The following is a 21,936-nucleotide window of genomic DNA, read 5'->3' on the forward strand; positions in this document are numbered from 1 at the left end:
TTATTCTCAGGTTTCCCTTATATAAATAGATACTTATCATCCCTATTTTTTAAATCTGGAAATGTATACCAACTTTAAAAAGAAGGCGATTCCCCTGGATTTATTAGAAAATTAAAAAAATATTCATTATAGTACCTTTTATACAACTTACTTGTTATATGTATTTCTTGTAACATAATTACATGTAGTTTAAATCCGCAATCCCCAACCTTTATGGCTGGGTGGTCTGGCAGGGGGATCTGGCCCACAGCTTATGCAAGTTGAGCTATGCACATGTGCACCAGCCCATCATTTATGCAAGTCGAGCTGCAGGTGTGAGTGTGTCTCGACCAATCGCTTGTGCAGCCTGGTTCCAAATGGGCCACAGCCCGGTAATGGTCCATTACCATTTAATTAAGAATCCTTTTCCTCTTAATAGAATCTACCAGACCGCTAACATTTAGAGAAATGATTTTACATTGTTTACTCATTACCTGCACTTTTAAAAGTATCTCTAATTTCTTTATACAATAAACATAATTACATATCTAAAACTTTTTGAAAGCTGATTACTTGCAAAATCTATCAACATATTGCCTGATATTATAATAATCATATATAAAGGTTAATATTCTGTTTACTACATAGATACCTTCCTTCCAGTCTCCCTTCCCCCTTTGGTAATCACCTCCCTCCCTTATCCCTTACCTCCCTCCCTCCCCAGATTAAACTGGTATTATCATATCCAACTTCCCTGCCCTCCAATCCTATTTAGATTGCAAAATCACAAAGTCTCTTTAAGGACCTATATATGATTTAAGGGGGAGCAGAACTATTGAGTCTCTTTTCCCCCCTCACCAGTCTCCCAGTTTTAATTACAGTAATTCATTAGCCACAATTTTACCTAAATTATTATTTGATATAGTTCTTTTCCCTTATTTATTTAACTCCCTTCTTTTTCCTTTGATCTAAACCTGAAGATTCAAAAGGAGTAGAACAGTCAATATAATTTCTGTTACTCTGCAGCTTGATGGAGTGGGTTTATCTACCACTTGTAGTCTAGCCTGCTTCCCTTCACCCCTTGTTTGGAGAGTTCTGCCCAAAAAAAAACCAAAACCCCAACCCTCTGCATCTTAAAGCTGAATATTTTGCCCTTGTGACATAAAAACAATTGACATGAAAGGAAAACCCAATTTGTATTGAATCTCATTCTGCACAAGATTTTCTGTCAATGGTTTTAATTCCTTTTTTGCAATAATCTAGCTACTGTACACTGCAATCTTAGAAAAATAATATTCTCTCACTGTCCTCCAGTTCTGTTTTTCTTGTATTTTTTTTATTGAAAAAGTTTTTACAAAAATTTTCACCCCCTTTTCCCCCCCCTTCCCCCACTCCATCCCCTCCCCCCTCCCTCTAAAACCACCCTCCTCCCTCCCCCACCGACTTCCCAGAACAAACACAAGGTATAGTTCAAAAGAAAAAACAATCATTTGCTAAATTTTCCCCTAACACAAATTATAATCCTCCCCTTCTTCTCAAATCCTAACTTCCCCCATACAAATCAAAGATAAATACATCCTAATCATTCAAAAGCAATCTGATATCTCTTAATCTGATATCTATTTTGCATATATTCAATCCATTTTTTCCATTCAGTTAGATATTTTTCTTGTGTAGTGTCTTTCAAAAAGGCTGAGATTTTAGCCATCTCAGCCAAATTAGCAACTTTCAATATCCATTCTTCTATTGTAGGTAACTCCTTTTTCTTCCAGTATTGTCCTATCAGTAGTCTTGCCGCTGTTATTAAATTTAAAATCAACTTAGTCTCAATTACTGTACAGTCCACAATAATTCCCAATAAGAAAAATTGCGGTAGGAACTTCATCTTCTTTTTCAAAACATTTTGTATAATCCACCAGATCCTTATCCAAAAAGCCTTAATCTTCTTACAAGTCCACCAAATAAAAAATCAAATAAATAAATAAATAAATAAATAAAATATGAAAATATGTAGCATCATCACAATTACATCTCCAACATTTTGCTTGTATATCTAGATACATACATGATAATTTCTTAGGGTCTAAGTGCCACCTATAAAACATTTTATAAAAAATTTCCCTCAAATTCTGTGCTTGCGTAAATTTAACATTTCTAACCCAATTTTTTCCCAAGTTTTCAAAAATATTGGTTCTTGAATATTTTGTGTCCATTTTATCATACAATCCTTTATTAAATCCCTTTCAGAGTCTATTTCTATCAACACATTATACAATCTCTTTATATGCGCCTGAGTTTGATTTATAATTTGTTTTACCAAGTTTTCTTCATTCTGCATGATACCAGTTTTCTGATCTTCTTTCCACCTAGCTCGTAATTGCCCATATTGGAACCAAGTATAATTTTTCCCTTCTTTTAATTGTTGCAAGGATTTTAACTGTAAATTACCTCTCTCAAAATATAAAAGTTCTTTATAAGTAATATAATATAATAATATAACAACAGAGTTGGAAGGGACCTTGGAGGCCTTCTAGTCCAACCCCCTGCCCAGGCAGGAAACCCTACATCATCTCAGTCAGATGGCTATCCAACATTTTCTTAAAAATTTCCAATGTTGGAGCAGTCACAACTTCTGCAGGCAAGTCGTTCCACTTATTAATTGTTCTAACTGCCAGGAAATTTCTCCTTAGTTCTAAGTTGCTTCTTTCCTTGATCAGTTTCCACCCATTGCTTCTTGTTCTACCCTCAGGTGCTTTGGAGAACAGCCCGACTCCCTCTTCTTTGTGGCAACCCCTGAGATATTGGAACACTGTTATCATGTCTCCCCTAGTCCTTCTTTTTATTAAACTAGACATACCCAGTTCCTGCAACCGTTCTTCATATGTTTTAGCCTCCAGTCTCCTAATCATCTTTGTTGCTCTTCTCTGCACTCTTTCTAGAATCTCAACATGGCAACCAAAACTGGATGCAATATTCCAAGTGTGGCCTTACCAAGGCATTATAAAGTGACACTAACACTTCACGTGATCTTGATTCTATCCCTCTGTTTATGCAGCCCAGAACTGTGTTGGCTTTTTTAGCAGCTGCTGCATACTGCTAGCTCATATCTAAATGGTTATCCACTAGGACTCCAAGATCCCTCTCACAGGTACTACTATTGAGCAAGGTACCACATATACGGTACCTGTGCATTTTGGGTTTTTTGCCTAAATGTAGAACCTTACTTTTTTCACTGTTGAATTTCATTTTGTTAGATAGTGCCCAATGTTCAAGTCTGTCAAGATCTTTCTGTAACTTGAGCCTATCTTCTGGAGTGTTGGCTATTCCTGCCAGCTTGGTGTCATCTGCAAATTTGATGAGTTCCCCATCTATCCCCTCATCCAAGCCATTGATGAAGATGTTGAAGAGTACTGGGCCTAAAACAGAGCCTTGGGGTACTCCATTGCATACTTCCCTCCATGTGGATGTAGTTCCATTGAGGACTACACATTGAGTGCGGTTGGTCAGCCAGTTACGAATCCATCTGGTGGGGTTGCTGTCTAACCCACATTTTTCTACTTTATCTAGTAGTAGGTTATGGTCTACTTTATCAAATGCCTTACTGAAGTCCAAGTAAATTATATCGACAGCATTCCTCTGGTCTACTAATTTTGTCATTTTGTCAAAGAATGCAATAAGTTTAGTCTGGCATGATCTGTTTTTGACAAACCCATGTTGGCTTTTGGTTATTACTTTGTTTGCTTCTAGGTGTTCAGTGATTCGTTGCTTGATTATCTTTTCCAGAATCTTCCCCGGTATTGAGGTCAGGCTGATAGCTCTGTAGTTTCCTGGATCTGTTTTTTTCCCCTTTTTTGAAGATGGGAACTACATCAGCTCTTTTCCAGTCCTCTGGCAGCTCCCCTGTGTAATCATTTCCTGTTTATGTTCTATATTTATATTCACTATTGCATGCCTGGGGTTTGCCCAAATAGGAATTTTATAGTTCAACTTGTAATAGTATTTCCTTCAGACACGCAGAAGAGCAATTCTTAACACATGGTTCCTAAAGGCTCTATCCACTTTTTTATCATAGAATAAATATGTATGCCATCCATATAATAAATCATAACCTTCTATATTCAAAATCCTTTCCTCCATTAAGTTAAACCAATCACTTATTACCGAAAGAGCAGCTGCTTCATAATATAATTTAAAATTGGGCATTTTTAAACCTCCTCTTTCCCGTATGTCTTGAATTATTTTCATTTTAACTCTCGCTTTTTTGTTTTTCTTGTAATTTTGTCTTTTATATTTGAATTCATAAATCTAACCAAAATGTCTCTAGATTTCTTTATGTTCCAAGAAGAGTAAACCTGTTGTGCATATTTAATATCTTTATTAGTTAACTTCATATCAGAGCTCGAGTCATTAATTTTTGAATGAGATAAATTGTTTGTTCTGCTTTTCTCTGCCACTTCTTTAATCCTTAAATTAGGTCTCTGGATATTATGCTGTAAATCTGCCAACTCAATCTTCATGTCAGAAATATATTTTTTTTCTTCCGTCTTATTAAATATTGTGCTGAAAATGTAAAATAACCATTAAAATAGAAAAGCACATAAATTGAATATATGCACATACATTTGTAAAATAAATAAAGCTACCAACATTTCAATAAACATATAAGTTTGAAAATACTTTGTTGCTGGCAGATGGAATATAAAGATTTCCATGACAGGGATTTCCAGAAGCTTAAGGAGCCATCAAGATTGCTTTCTGTCACACTCTCACACATAAATATTTCTGATATATGTCTTTCACCTGACCTCAGCATTATCCTGCCCTAACAACTCTAATCTCTCCTTTTTATTCAATATTATGGTCATAATTATATATATAAAAAAATTAAAACTCCAAAGTTGTTTACAATAAAATTAAAAGTTTTTTAATGGAATAAAAATTAGTGAAACACTGTACAATAAAAATAAATAATAAAACATTAATGAGAGGCCATCTGAAACAATGCTAAATATCATGTTTATTAAATTCAGAAGAATAGAACTTACTTTGCCTGTGCTGAAAGAACCATAGAGACAACTCCTAGTGTAGTCTGTGGGAGGCATGAGCAATGCCCACTCTTCTCTAGGCCCTACCTAGCTTCCTGTACACTATTTATATTTTATGCTAGTCCACTTAAGTACTGCTTCTTTTTTGAATACATCTCATATCCCTCATCCATTTCCTATTTATTTTGGAATATTTCTCTCTGGACTTCCAACCAAGAAGAGGAGAAAACACACTTCCACTATTTTATTTGTACCACTACATATTAATTTTATTTTGACATTATTTCACTTAATTTTAAACAGAGAATATCCAATGGAGTGTCAAAACTGGCAAGCCTAGACAGAATTTCATATAGAAACTTAGGTCTATCCCATTCATGCCACTGATTGGTGAATGCGTTCCAAATATAGAAGAATAGCAATAAAGCTACAGCAGAAATCTAGTCACCTTGCCTATAATGACTTTATTATTAGATAAATGACATTAAAGCCAAAGGATTCAACAGTAAATCGAAGCAAATTTAATAGGGGCAGAATAGGTACAAGCAGTACCTATTCTTAGCCTCCCTTCTAAAGCTGTAGCAGCTTGCCATGGTCCTTCCCCAATTCAAAAGCAATTGGAAGGGTAGTCACCTCTCTTGACTTGCACTTAGTTCTGTGGCACAAATTTCTGCAGAGAGTAAGAGTCATAAAACTAATAGTTGTATGGAAGTGCTGTACTCTAAATATGCAAATATTCTTCTCTAAAGGATTACTAATTCCTGGGAAATAAGTTTGGCAAGTGACTCAGTTTCACTCTCATGTTTTTTAAAGAGTTTGTATAAAATATAGCTCTTGAAAATTAAGTAGGCAATGTTTTAAATATTTTGTAGAGCAATCTTAAATGCAATTCAATATGCTTAATATGCTAATATGCTATTAAATTTCTTCTGCCTCACTCCTGCTTTCATGCCTTATTCCATGTTTCTTCCTTCTGGCCATCATGACTTTTACTATGCATGAAGTTTTCCATTGCAGCAATTCTTCTCTGTATTATTTGTACATGAGAAATGCCTTTCCCTGACCATTTAGCTCAGTGGTTCTCAACTTTATAGTGCTGTGACCCCTTTAATACAATTCCCCATGATGTGGTGACCCTTTTAATACAATTCCCCATGATGTGGCGACCCCAACCGTAAAATTATTTTCGTTTTGAATTTATTGCGCCTGAAGCCATATTGGCTAGCGATCTGAACTGCTTGTGATTGCCTTGAGGACGGAGGCATTAAAGCGAAGACTCCTCCCCTATTAAGTTTATCGCGCCTGAAGCCAGATTAGGCTAGCGATTGGGAGTGATTGTAGCTGGCTTGAGAGGGAGACATCAAAGCAAAGATTTCTCTCTTTTTTAATTGATCACGCCTGAAGCTGAATTCGGCTAGCGATTTGAAGAGCCTGCAGCTGGCTTGTGAAGTCAACCATTGGAGTGCGATTCTTCAACTCACAAGTATACTTCCCATATTTCTGATGGTCTTAGGAGACCCCTGGCAAATCGTCATTCAACCCCCAAAGGGGTCCCGACCCACAGGTTGAGAACCGCTGATTTAGCTGATACTCTTCTATGTGTCTACTACCAGTTTTCTTTTTATAATTAAATTGTGTAAATTTGAGGTCCTCCCCAACTTCATAACTATGGTTATTTGCCCTGTTTGAACCTACTAGCTTACAATAAATACGCTACAAGTATCAGTAAACATTAAAGGATCTCCAAGGACATCTTACAGTATTATTAAAATATATGCAAGATTTCAGAATCTCTGTTTTAAGAAGGGAATATTTGGTGAATATAAATAGCATAGTGGCATAGGAAGCAGTTCCTTCTCTGTAGGTAAATGGGAAGCTTCTGAATACATGGATCTTAGACAGTACAGATGCCATATGGAATGAGATCCCCACTGAACATTGGTACTGTACCATCAGTATTGTACTGATTTACAGTACAAATTAAATGTGTTTAGTACTAGGTGTAACCAATGCAATTAGATCAAGTGATGTACTGTAATGCTAATTTTTGAAGTCCATACACTTGTATATACATTGTGTCTAGAGAACTGTTTAGGCAAATACAGTATTGTTTAAAATATATTTCAGGGCACATTCAGTGAAATCATCTGTAGCTCATTAGCAATATCTTTACCGAGTTTCTTTTTTAGTGATAGATAGTTAAAATAACAGACAAGTGACAGATTGTTTGTCTTTAATGATTTCCCTATTTCAGGCCCATTACAAAGCAATTAGAAATCTGACAGCATTTTCACTCTGCATTACTGATTATCTAAAGTGATGAGAAACTAGAGGTGATGAATATTAATTGTATATTTTCATATGATTATCATAAATTATTACCTTGTCTAATGTGCTACAGATGAATTAAGAGCAAAAGGAGGAAATTCAGTCATATATGATAATTTGAAAGATAGTATGATTTGGTTTATGCTGTTGTCAGCAGCATCAATTTATCTGTATCTTTTCTCCATTAAAATATCTACTACTTAACCTTATTTCAAAATGCAATGTTAATTAGATAAGTCATTCCAGAACAAATCCATTATCATTTTATTGTTTTATTGAAATTGTTTTAAACATGTTTCTTTTAAAATATAAATAAAAACAATGCTGCATCATACAAAGTACTGAGGGGAAAAAGAGATTTTCCATTTAATGATAATAAATTACATAATTATTTTCTAGTAATTTGGAATCACCTAATAGGATACATTAATTATATGTTTTAAATTTTTCAAGTACAGAATGATATTAAATAATATTGGAATTTTATAATCTGTCTTAAATTCTGTTGATTTCTATTTGGTAATGGGATGGTATTCAAAAACAGAATGAATATTTCCACCACATATATCCACCTCTCACTTTAAAACTATTCTAGAAGATTAGAAAATGATACCAGTTTTGGAAAGTATACAAAGGTGCAATGGAACATAGCTAATGGTATAAGATTATGACTAAATCCATCTAATTTAAAATATTAGCTGATATATTTAAAAAAATGTTTTTCAATATGAAGATGTCATGAGGTAAGTAAGGGTTTGTGTTCAAAAAGTTTTGTGTGTTTGTGAGTGTGTGTGTGTATAGAAGAGAGAGTTCGTGTATGTGTTTCTCTACTTAATCATATTTAAATATCAAGTTATAGAAAACAGAATATAGACATAATAAGAAAAGAAAGTGTGTAATATTAATTTTAATGCAGTTTTAGTAAATACATTGCTCATCTTATATAGAGATAATATTAAGTTTTAATATAATATTAATAAAATGTAGTGTAATATAATAATATGCATTAATAATATAATACATTATTGTTTTTAAAGTGAGTAAAAGTTAATTACAAATTAGTACGTAGTATGTTAAACTGAAAAAAATATAGTTGGTCATTAAAGTTGATCATTAAATATTCAGCTTGGCAGTGTTTTATAATTTGCTAATGTTTATCAATTTAGTAAACATGAGATAAAAGAGGATTAGCTTTGAATTTTTACATTGTTACATTTGTTGTAAAAGGGATATTTTGACTGAATTAACATTAGTAATATATTTTTAAAATTCCAATTAATTGTGTTTATCATAATTATAGAAAGATTTAGCTTTTTCCTTAAAAATGCATCATTGCTATAATTTAGATTGATCTGAATGAAATGTTTAGATAATATTTTGCATGCTAATTTACAGCATATTTTTAAACCCGTGAAAGAACTCCTTCCCCATTTCTGGACTGTGTAATCTCAGATTGTAAGCTATCATAGTAGTTGCATTTTTATGTTAACTTTCATTTTAAGCATACTAGCCACATAGCATGACTGTCAAACAACAGGATTTTTTTGTTAGAAATGACAAATTTTTAATGGACATGGAAATAAATGTACAATATTTGGAAATCATATGCATATTTTAATATTTTGGGGAGTGTACTAGAAGCATTAAATAATCCATTATAAGTAATAATGAACATACCACTTTCATTAAGGAGGTGTTTGCTTTTTGAAACTTGTTGACCCAGGGAAAAGAGAGTTTTATCAAAGAATAATATTACAAGTTTCTTGTTTTTCAGAAAATGAGCTGCAGACTCAGTAGGGTCTTAAAAAGGAAGCTCTAGTAATCTAGTTTCTTGTTTTTATGAATTTTTATAGATCCATTTGAATTTTCAAGAGAGAAGGTATATTATGACATTTTTATATCGGGGGAAAATAGAGTAGGATGGACAATGTAAAGATAATATACCTAATAAGCAGATCTCAAAAGCAAATAGCAACTAAAGTACATTTAAATCAAAATATTTTCCCATTCTTCCTATGAAACTGTCAAATTCTTCTGCATTTTTAAAGTGTATGCTACTGCTCCTAGGGATTGTATTAGTTTATTCGTGGAATGAAAATTATTTCATTCCATGCTTCAGTTTAACTATTCAGTTTAATTGTTTATGCTTAATATAATTATGTGAGAAAAGAATAATAATAATCAAACATGAAATGTCTACCTACTGCAATTACATGAAGAATAATACTGTTCTTATGTAAATAACTGGACTTTTCAAACAGAAATTTAAATTGAGTCTCAGATTTGAAGTCCCACTCCTTATTTGCTATCAAAAACATCAATCATTATCATTATCACCACTGATAACACTGTATGTATTTCTGAACACGACAGCCAAAAATGTACAAACAGAATAGTAATGTGTACAATGTGATATCACTTATTTTGAATAAATAAACATTATGTGGAAAGAACTAAGACTTTTATAAGCAGCCGTTTGTTCCCTTATAGTGCTGTATAAGTCTAAGTGCTATTGCTTTGCTAATATTGCATATAACTCCCATCTGAGAATTAGTATTCTTGTCCATATAATACAATGATGTATAATTTTTCACATTATACTCCACTATTTTCTAATTGATAATCAAGTTCATTGCAGTCATTGCAAAAGTTAAAAGTTCGTATCATGTATATAATTCTACTCTTAGTAAAGATTTAGCAACTTAGTAAAGGTTTTAATCTATTCTCTGTCATAAAGTGCAAATAAAAGAGTATGTTAAGAATTTATTCTTAAGAATGTTAAAAGCAACTGTAAAGACATGCATTATAAACATGTTTAGTATCACAATGATTACTTGTTAACATAAACCACACTATAGCATTTAAAGATAACAAAGCATTGAGGATATTGTTGCTGCTTGTAAGCATGATAGATGGACAATATTTCACAGTTTACCTTAAAAACATCTTTGTGTGAAAAGTAATTATCCAAAGATTATTAGAAGTTTGGATATTAAGATTATCAGTTTAATTTTAATTGGCTTTTTTCCAAGATAATTGGTTTTATTCCACATGTTTGTGAGAAGGGGGCATTGGGCTAATTGGCTTTGATTCATATGTATTTTTAAGGAAATAAGAAATAATTTTGACATTCTTAACATTTGTCTTATGATATAGTTTCTTTAAAAATATAAACACATTTCATGAGATATAAATAGCAGGTCATTTACAGTTCCCTGAATGTCCGTCATAATCATTTACCCTTACTATTTGACACTGGACATGGGAATTTTTTTCCAGTCAGGGAAAAATTCCATAGTATTGCTACAAGAAACTAAAGATCTAATTAAATGATGGCAGTTGTTACTTTATCTAAATATCATGCTGCAAGTTATGTTGAACAAGTACACAACAGAATTAGACTTGTTATCTTAAACCAAACAATAGGTAGGAATGGGATGCTGAGAATATCTTTGTCATATGCCCCTGAAGCTTATTTTTGGACATACATTGATCTCAACAGCATTTTCTTTCAAGAACCCAGCCTTTGAAGTCAGTCTTCAAAAGCTTTAAACAGAGCTTTGTGATACTGATATAACTGAAGTAGAACAAAGTCATCCATGATGCAGACCTATGGCAAGTTTTCATCTATATTCTTATATGACTTGTCCTCATAGCCTCATATGACTGTCCATGTAAGGCTCGGTCAGCTACACATCTAATTCTCTTTTGTAGCAAAATGATGCCATAAATAAAAAAGTAAATAAAAATAAATAAAACATTGATTACAGCTGTTGCAGCAGCACCAACAATACTGGGGTTTAATCAGAACACAAAACATAACACAAAACTACTTGCATGGGAAAATGTGCGTTCTTTTCCTTCCACATAATTCATTAGCATTAAGATTAAGATTTCATATACCAGTGAATATGTTAGGTGCATCAACTGATATATGCATTCAGAGGATTCAGAGGAAGATATGTTGCATTGGGAAAAGATGGGAGTCAGGAGGTGTCATCAGGAGCAAAGAAATACAGACTATATTCAGTGGATAGTTTCTCAAGTTCTTTTAATACATAGTGTTAGAAAGGAACTGATCAGGTTGACACATTCTACAAAGCAAATCATTGCACACTGCAATTTACCTTTCTCTATTCTGTACAGCACTATATTTGTAGTTTTGAAAAAAAAATAACTCATATTTTTATTACATGTAATACTGACAATTATTGACAATTGAAGTAGAAAAGAGTCTCCTGTAATGCAGACTTACAAGATGTCAATTGAAACCATTTTTCGCTTTTCAACATTTATATTTTAAAATTTTAAATGTTTTTAACTTTTTGCCTAACCTTAGACAATCTTAAATGGTAATGTTTTCTTGTACTCACCAGTGCCTTCTGCTGCTGGTGCTGCTCAGGTAAAATAGTCATGTTTCCTGGTTTATTATTGATTTGTTACGAATGTCTATATCCCACTTTTCAGAAGAATAAATTTATCAAAAACCTAATTGATGCTTTAGTCATTATTGTTGTCCTTGGGTCCACAAATATTATAACTTTCCCCCTGTTTTCTGGGTTTAGGGTTAGGCACAATCATGATGCTGTTGTTAGACAGTTGATGAGGATATTTTAATCTTGAGCAATGGTGGTAACAAAATGCTAGGATAGTGTAGTCTGTGGTAATGAATATATAACTGGCAGCTGCATGACAAGAGATTGAGACTGAATGGACTGCTGCTCTTATTTATGAATTTGGTAGGGAATGAGCATATATTACTATAGGTTCTTCAGTCTGTGCCAAATTGAATTCCTTCGCTCAAGAATATATTAGAAATAAACTGTATGAAAAAAGTATCCTCTTATGTATAATTCATTTTATAGATCTCTCTATATAAAATATGAAAAGTTAAATTACACAAACCTTATATGCTGTCTCTAAGCTCCCATTATTGAAGTCTTGTCTCCACATATAGTGACTCCTGCATATCTCCATGCTGCTCTGAATTAAGGTCATCAGAAGGGTAGGTTGATCAAGTTGTTGTATTTGACAAACAGTCAAATACAATTGAACATCATTCCTTCAAGCTACTCCAGGAATAAGGTTTTCAGCAGTACCTGAGATATCTGGTGAATTTTGCACAGTTGCCTTTGGTTACTGTGGCAGTCTTAATGGCATGGAAATAAATTTGATTGTGAATAGGATGCAGAACAACTTCCCTCAAAGTCTTAGAGTTCAGAGAGCATTTATATATCTGCTGTATTTTCTTTGTCATCATTTTAGACATACCTTCTTGTACAGTATATGTTGACATTGGGGGCAGATGGGCACCTGGCAGTTTGGATATGTTAGCAATAAAAACAGGGTATGTATTAGTGAGTTGGTGTCTTTGTATTGGGTGACAAGGAAGATGGAGTTGTCATTAAAGCACAATTCAATTCTAATACTTGTTCTCCACAGCTTTTCCATTCCATTATACTTGTGGTAGCATAATAGAACTATTATAAACACCTGTTGAATATTAATACCAAGGGATCCTGATGTCCAGTGTAATCTGAAACCCAAGAAACCAGAGTTAAATTCTTGTTTCCATTCTTTGATTTTTTTCTTAATAATAATAATAATAATAATAATAATAATAATAATAATAATAATAATAATAATAATAATAATAATAATAATAATAATAATAATGTTTTAATTTGTATACCGCCCTTCTCCCGAAGGACTCAGGGCGGTGAACAGGCAAATAAAATACAAACAGAAACATACACAGGGGAAAAGTAAAACTCATGGAATTCTATGTACTCTTATCTACTGTTTCTTCTGACAATATATTTTCAGACATAGCCTATTAGGGAGCGTTCATAATATGGACTTCAAATGCGCTTTTCTTTAGTAACCCTTCAGAAAAAAATGCAGAGTTGGCTTTTCTGGGTGGATTTTTCAAATATTCATTTAGCAATGGATGCCACATTCCTAAGCCATACTAACAAGTCATTTCAGTAATAAATTAACAGGTACATTTCAGTCATATACTCCTATACAAGTACATATTAAAATGTCTTTTTAAAAAAAATATACTTACATAATAAAACAAAGCAATAAAAACTTGATTTAACGGACATGGGGCAAAGTGGCGTCCGTTAAATCCAAATGTTGATTATTTTGGTCAGTAGATGGCAGCAGACATTCAGTGTATAAATACAATCTTTTAATAAACAGTTTTATAAAGTAATTAAACAGCTTTATTTAAACTACTTTATTCAAACAGATTTAATCAGTTTCAGCTTTAGTGATTGGCTTGAACAGAGTTTTTGAATCATGCTGCTTCTGTGTGATTAGTAAGTGGAATAAATAATACTTGGTGTTAGTATTTCAAGAAGTATCTGTACAAAATACCACATTACCCAGCTTGCTCTCTTCATTGATTATATTGTCAACATTGGTAGTTATGCTTTCTCGTCCTCATTCTTTCCTTCTTTTGTTATTATTATTACTATTACTATTACTATTATTATTATTATTATTATTATTATTATTATTATTATTATTATTATTATTATTATTATTATTATTAGATTTTTATACCGCCCTTCTCCCGAGCGGTTTACAGCCTAAAATAAGAACACAAGCAATGTACAATTAAGACAAAATTAAAAAACTTATTATATAATTGGACGAAATTTGAAAACATTTAAAATCTAAAAACCCTTAAAATTCATCTAGAAATTTAAAATTTAAAAATTTAAAATTTAAGCCAGCCCCATGTGAGTAAATAAATACGTTTTCAACTCGCGGCAAAAGGTCCGAAGATCAGGCACTTGGCGCAAGCCAGGGGGAAGTTCGTTCCAGAGGGTAGGAGCCCCCACAGAGAAGGATCTTCCCCTGGGGGCCGCCAGCTGACATTGCTTGGCGGACGGCACCCTGAGAAGTCCCTCTCTCTGTGAGCGTACGGGTCGGTGGGAGGCGTGAGGTAACAGTACTGATTACCTCATTACTGATTAATTACTGATTATTATTGATATTACTGATTCTTATCAGTAATAGTCTCTTGCCTGTCTCGTTTTCTATTATCATCTGGTAACCAGAGTTACCTTTATCTTCTAAGTACTATACTACTTCATCCTCAGGCCTTGCTTGCTTTTCACAAGCTTTTTTTATGATTTAGTGGAAGTCACTGATTTAAAATAATTTCAAAGTAGAGGTCTGTATCCATGTGCACTGTATCCATGTGCTGAGCAATTTTTTCCAACCGTTTTATGAATTCTGAATTTTAACTCCTTTCCAAGCTGCGGGAAGTTGATGATTCTGACTTCGATGTTCTTTTATTTCCAACACTTTATTTCCAACACTGGAAATTTTTAAGAAAATGTTGGATAGCCATCTGTCTGAGATGGTGTAGGGTTTCCTGCCTGGGCAGGAGGTTGGACTAGAAGGCCTCCAAGGTCCTTTCCGACTCTGTTGTTGTTGTTGCTATTATTACTATTATTATCATTACTATTATTATTGTTATTATTATTATTATTATTATCATCATCTCTTTCTTTCTCATAAATCTCTTCCAACACAACAGTAGTCTCTTCCAAAAATGTGCTCTTTTAAAGTAATAGATTGATGAAATACAATTATACATGTTGGGCAAGTGATATTGTTCAAGTGCTTCTTCAGAGCTTGGAAACTGTAAGGACCTGTATGGGGAGAAATGATTATGATCCATCCCTAGCAAAACAGACTGGTTGTGGGTATTTGTCCCTCCCCACCCCCAGAGTTCGCAACTTTGAATATAGATGAAGTACACCCTTCTGGTTGATCTGGTACACAATTCTGGGGTCCTCTGGGACTCTGAGCTCCAGCTTCAGTTCCTCATCTTTGGGCAGTGATTGAAGCTTCTCTTGGTGACTACTGGATAAATGAGCCTCAGATGTTTTGAGTGCTCAAAGTTTCCTCAGGCTGGAGTCCACCTGGTTCTTCCAGAGCAGGCTTCTCTCTGTCAGACTCCTCTAAGTCAAAGCTGGCCACGACAGGGATCACTTAGGAGCAGTTGCATTAAGTGTCATCTCATGTTGCCAAGAGCAGCTGGCCAAAAAGTCAACAAAATTAGTGAGAAACTGCCCACACATCTTCCCAAATCTATCCCAAACTGTAAGTCACATAGAAGAGAATGTTAATTTATCTATTATATAGAGTTAATAGAGACAGTCTCATCTGGATTAGAAAGGGATATAATAACAGCAAAGGGCTGTAGATAGATCTTCCATATCCTGATCACTGCAAATCTGCTCTGTGTCAAAGGTGAGGTCTGTCATGTTATTGCTTATATTTTTTCACCTTAATATTATTTGTGTCAAATCCATGGTTGTCATGAATTTCCTGAATGTTCTTCAACCTAGCCAACCTAGAGTTTGGAAGTTGAAGTAATTTCAAACAGAAAATGAGGAGACTCCAACAGTAACCTGGAAACCAGATTGAGCCACACAGATGAAGAGCTGGATGTCAGTGCAAATTCATTGTGAAGGGCTGGGAGTCCAGGACAAATTCTTACTCAAGACCTCCAGACTTCATTTCATTTCTTTCCTGATTGGCTGTTCCACTAATAATGATAGCTACTACTTGGTCTCAATGTTTATTTGCAACCATATTTCCTCCAACCAACAGAATTCTACAGCTACTTCACCTATGGTTGCTGCAGTTGACACAACCTAGGCCTCCAGAATCACCAGTTTGTTTAACTACTGGCCTGAAATTAGTCCCATCCAAATTAAAATGTCTATCATTACTTAAGGAAATCAGGTTTGGGTTCAATCAAAACATTGTAAATATACAGAGTGATCTACATTCACCTGTCAATCTCATCATCTTAAAACTCTAGGCTATCAACTCTGTGAAAATAACAATCACTAGATGCCATCTTTACAAAGAGGGAGGAACTTTAGAAGAGTATTTGGAAAAAAATTATTTGGAAATAATCATGGTAGCTTTGTAATCATGAATTGGGTGTTTAATGAGAAATATCTCCTTTAAGATATTTAACCATGAATGGATTTGACAACAAGGCAATATTAATGGCATGACCTAAAGTTTCCATAAAGATACTAGAAAGTATGAAATTTAGGAACAGAGGCAGAGGCACCACTATCTTCACTACACAATAGGTTTATTTGAAAGAAACAATAGGTTTATTTGAAAGAAATGTCACTTCATAAATAATGTAATATATGAACCAGTGGATAGTATCTTATGTATGCTATTTTTCTCTAAATTTGTCTAATTTAGGAAAAACCTGGAAGCAAATTCTGGATTCTTTCAAAAGAATAACCTTTGATTGTGTATTTGATATAGCAAAACCCACTTCTGAGGCAGACTAGAATAAACCAAAATCTGTTTTCATTTAGTTGAATGAAATTGTCAATCTGAATCAATTGTGATCGTAAGTTTCTTTAAGCAGATCCATTGTTCTGAAATTATAGGGTAGCACTATAGTAGCTATGTCAAAAATAAGGTGGAAAAATCTTTGTTCATGTAAAACACCAGTATGTACAGGGGACGCAGGGAAATATTGATTCTGTGGCTAACAATTCTTCCCTGAAATCAGACATGCCAGTATTAATTATCCCAATCATAGAAGGCAAAGCTAATATGAGACAGAAATTACTTTATAAGTCTTTCACCTCAGTTTTATCTTATCCCTTATCCTAGAAATTATATGGTAATGTTTTGTGAGCTGCTTTAGATAGCTGAGAAGACAATATTATGCATATATTTATACCCCTAGCACCAGTATTATCACATTCAGGAAAGGATATTGTGATTATTATTCCACCTTGTACAAAGTAACCTATCAGTCTTAGATATTCCTCACCATAGGAAAATGTTTCTGTAAATTTCAGAAATCAAATTCTCCAAAACAAAGAAAGGCAAATATTTATTTCAATTTAACAAAATAACAGAATAATAAAGTTGGAAGAGAACTTGGAGGTCTTCTAATCCAACTTCCTGCTCAAACAGGAAACTCTGTAACATTTCAGACAAATGTTCTGAATCTCTTCTTAGGTCTGGCAGTTCGGCGATTCGAATCCGTAGTATAGGTTTCCTGTGTGAGCAGGGGGTTGGACTAGATGACCTCCAAGGTCCCTTCCAACTCTGTTACTGTTACATCTCCAGTGTTGGAGCACCCACAACTTCTGGATGCAAATTGTTCCACTGGTTAATTGTTCTAATTGTCAGGAAATTTCTCTTTAGTTCTAGGTTGGTTCCCTCCTTGATTAGTTTCCATTCATTACATTACTACCTTCAAGTGCCTTGGAGAAGAGATTGACTCCCTCTTCTTTCTGGCAGCCCCTTAGATATTGAAACACTTCTGTCATGTCATCCCTCGTTCTTCTTTTTATTAAAGCAGGTATACCCAATTCCTGCAACCATTCTTCATATGTTTTAGTCTCCAGTCCCCTAAGCATCTTTGTTACTCTTCTCTGCACTCTTTCTAGAATCTCGGTATCTTTTTATATCATGGCAACCAAAACTGTATGTAATATTCCAAGTTTGTTCTTACCAAGGCATTATAAAGTGATATTAACATTTCAAATCATCTTGATTCTATTCCTGTCTTAATGCAGCCTAGGACTAAGTTGGGTTTTTTTGGCGGCTGCAACACACTGCTGGCTCATATTTAAGTGATTGTCCATCAGGACTCCAACATCCCTCTTGCAGTTACTATTGAGCCAGGTACCACCTATACTATACCTGTGCATTTGGTTTTTCTTGCCTAAATTTAATTTTAAAAAATCAATAGATCTTAAGAACATAATTTGAACCACAGATTCTTATTTTTTTTGGAATTTAAGTGCAATATCACTCACAATAGTCTAATATTCCTGAACATATTCTGATGTTGAAGAAGTTAGTAGCTCTTCTTAATTTTCCCATGATAGACAATGAAAAGACAATCTTTATTTTGTCCATTTTTTGCTTTGCATCTGATTAAACCACCTCAGTCATTTACAGAGTTCAAAATCTTGCCTCTCTAATGAATCAAATAATTTCTGCATTGTCCCAATAAATATTGCGGGAGGATTTTCACACTGGGCCAATCTTTTAGGTCAGGGGTGTTAAACTCGCGGCGTCACGTAGTCATCACCTGACATATCACGGCTTTTCCTCCTTCGCTAAACTGGGGGTGGGCGTGGCCAGCACAAGAGGCATCTGGGCCACAAGCCATGAGTTTGACACCCCTGCTTTGACTTTGACTAAGAGCAAATGGAAAGGTCTTAATGAAAATGAATGAAGCTTTCTATTATGTGTTCCACTATTTTTGATGGGTGGCTTGGGATAGTATAGAAACACTTGAAGAAGTAACTATAATTCTTGATCGTAATGTAACAGCAAGCTACTTTTTGAATAAACTATCAATGAACCATTCTTTCAAAGTCTGATTTGTTGCTTGAAAATAAAACATGGATTATTCTTATACCTGAGTTTGGATACAAACCCCAGGTTGTCAAATTGTAACACATATTTCATTTGAATAAACATGTCCTATCTATGTAATTTATCAAAATAATCTTCCACTATTATGCAGAGGATAACAGTTCTTGCTATACTGTTTTGAATTTAAAATGTATTTGACAGTTTTTTAAAAGGGAAAATATATTTTGATATTTTCTTTTGATAGTTTCATATTTTGATTTTGTCAGTTCAGATTATTTGTACCTTATGATTCTTGATGAAGGTATCTTTTCTTTTATATACGCTGAGAGCGTATGCACCAAGACAAATTTCTTGTGTGTCCAATCACACTTGGCCAATAAAAGATTCTATTCTATTCTATCTATTCTATTTTAGTAAAATAGTTTACTAAATATTTACTTTGCAAATTTCCCAACTTGTGCTAATTTAAAAATGTGAACCCATAAAAATCAATTTATGTTATGTACATTAAGAATCTTACTGTTTCTCTAAACATTAAGATTTACATTAACTATGTTATGTTTATATTAAGTTATTTTAAAAAATGTATTTAATAAACTTTATCTTATTTTAAATTTATGTTAATTTATGGGGTAACATTGACCCAGACAGGCTTGATGTGCAATCTGGGGATCCTTCTAGATTCATGACTCCTGCTCAAAGAGCAGGTGGCAATGGTGACTAGGAGAGCCTTTCCATACCTTTGGTGATACACCAGTTGCATCCCATTCCTAGATCGGGAGGCTCTGTTCACTGTCATAAACACCCTTGTAACTCTCACTTAAATTACTGTAACATGCCCTACATGGAACTGCCCTTAAACAGTATTTGGAAGTTCAGCTGGTACAGAATACAACTGCATAGTTAGTAAATGGTGTCATATGCATACATGTGTAACACTACTACTGCATGAGCTGCATTGACTATCACTGTATTTCTAGGTGGAATTCATGGTGCTGATTGTCATCTTTAAAGCCCTACATAGCTTGGGACCAGGTTACCTTTGAGACCACCTTTTCCCAAGAGTCTCTACTTGTCCAATTCAAACCAACAGATTTGGCACGCTGCTCATCTTCTCAGCCAAAGAGTGTCAACTAGCTATAGACCCTGGTTTGTGGAATTTTTTTTCCTTAGACATTAGAATAGCCTGATTCTATTGGCCTTTCGTAAGGCTTTAAAACCATCTCTGTACTTGGGTCTGGGGCTCAGAATGTGCTAAGACTCTCATTTCATGACTTTCCTATTAGATGGTTATTGTATTTACACCAAAATATCCCATCACTATAAAATGATCTACAGGGACTTGATTGTTTTAAAATATCTATAATTTATATTATGTATTTGCTACAATTATACAGATTGTTGAAGCTAACCTTATTTACTAGGAGTAATACATAAGAGTACTTTGACTTAATTCAGTTTAGTTTTACTGATTTAGAGAAATTTGTACTTGAAATGTGATTTCTTTCTTCCTTATTTATTAAGCAGGAAATGGAAAACAATGAAACGGAAAGTGATGACTCATTTTATATTCCCTGGTCTGAAACTTCAGAAAGAAATTACTTTGTTTCATCTTCATCCTGCTCTTCACAACTACTAAATGTAGAGGCTACAGGAATGGAAAAGTATGTGAGTACAGTTTCCTCAAGTATAATTAAAGAATATACTTTGACATGTTGTTTTCAAAACCACACCTTTAAAGCCCTAGGAAAATACCGTAGAATTGGGGCCAATCTGATATCTTGGTTGATGATGTTTCAAAAGGCAGGTGCCAAAACAGAAAGGACTCTCTTCCTGGCCCCTTCCAGAAAGCATTGCAGAATAGACAGACCCAAAGGGGATGGGTTTTTGTAAATGGGGAAAGGCAGTCCCTCAAATATTGATGGAGCATATATAATGTTTAAAAAGTATATAGGGCTTGTTTGGGGAAAGGAAGTGGTTATAATTGCACCATAATGGAAATTAGTAATTTTAGTGCTTATTAAAGTCTAAATACAAAAACATCTGCTTAAGTTTGACCACCATAATATTTAGACCAGGGCAACTTATTTAAACTTGGCAACTTATTTTTTCAGGGATGAAGTAAACTTAATTAACAGAATAAAATAAGCCATACCACAGAATTGTTTTCATCTAAAATCTGAGGTGAGACCCAAGAAAGAGGTTGGCAAGTTCTGATTGAGGTAGGGCATTTGAGATTGAGCAATGTCTACCTTGAACCTGCTTTGATTTAGTTTTAGTCATGCCCTCTGTGGCAACGGAGAATAGTCTATACCTTCTTTGTGACAACCTTTCAAATATTTCTAATATGCTATTGTATAAACAGTTTTTTGGGGAGGCTAAACATATCCCTATCCTATGATATCTCACAGATTAGCCTCCTTCCTTCCTTCCTTCCTGCCTGCCTGCCTGCCTTCCAAACATTTATATAGCTGCCCATCTTCCAGCCAACGTTGGGCAGATCAAATCAAAGATTAAAACCAATAACCATTTAAAAAGCTATAAAATATTGCTAGCTGTGCCATTATTCTTTTTGAATGATAGTGTCCAGATCAGGACCCATACTCCAAATGGAGACTGACAAAGCAGCAGAGGTGGGTTTCAGCAGGTTCTGACCAGTTCTGGAGAACCGGTGGAAATTTTGAGTAGTTCGGAGAACTGGTAGTAAAAATTCTGACTGGCTCCGCCCCCATCTATTCTCTGCCTCCCAAATCCCAGCTGATCTGGAGGAAATGGGGATTTTGCAGTATCCTTCCTCTGGAGTGGAGAGGGAATGGAGATTTTACTGTATCCTTCCCCTGTCATGCCCACCAAGCCACGCCCACCAAGCCATTCCATGCCCACCAAGCCACACCCACAGAACCGCTAGTAACAAAATTTGAAACCCATCACTGCAAGGCAGAGTAGAGTGCTTTGCTAGATTTCCTGTGATTTAGATTTGTGCTCCTATTAAAACACCTCAAAATAGCATGTGGTTTCTCAGAAGCTGCATCGTTGGTTCATGTTTAACTTGTGGTCAGCAAGAACACCAGATCACCTGTGTTAGTACTAAACTGGGCCTCTACTTTCTGTATGTAGGCTTTACATTTTTCTTATCCAGATGCAGACCTTTACATCTATCTGTTGAATTCCCTTT

The 21,936-nt window shown here is 34.4% G+C and overlaps 1 protein-coding gene across 1 annotated transcript in view; it reads left to right on the top strand.

Moving 5' to 3' along the window:
• The first annotated feature begins 20,378 nt into the window (after positions 1-20,378).
• Positions 20,379-21,936, top strand: part of DCDC1 (doublecortin domain containing 1) — a 321,197-nt gene continuing 319,639 nt past the window's right edge. Inside the window, exon 1 of the mRNA XM_058160852.1 lies at positions 20,379-20,425. Coding sequence (XP_058016835.1) covers positions 20,418-20,425 — 8 coding nt within the window. The 5' untranslated portion in view covers positions 20,379-20,417. The remainder of the gene's footprint in view (positions 20,426-21,936) is intronic.

The sequence above is a fragment of the Ahaetulla prasina genome, chromosome 1 (assembly GCF_028640845.1).
Source record: "Ahaetulla prasina isolate Xishuangbanna chromosome 1, ASM2864084v1, whole genome shotgun sequence".
Lineage (NCBI taxonomy): Eukaryota > Metazoa > Chordata > Lepidosauria > Squamata > Colubridae > Ahaetulla > Ahaetulla prasina.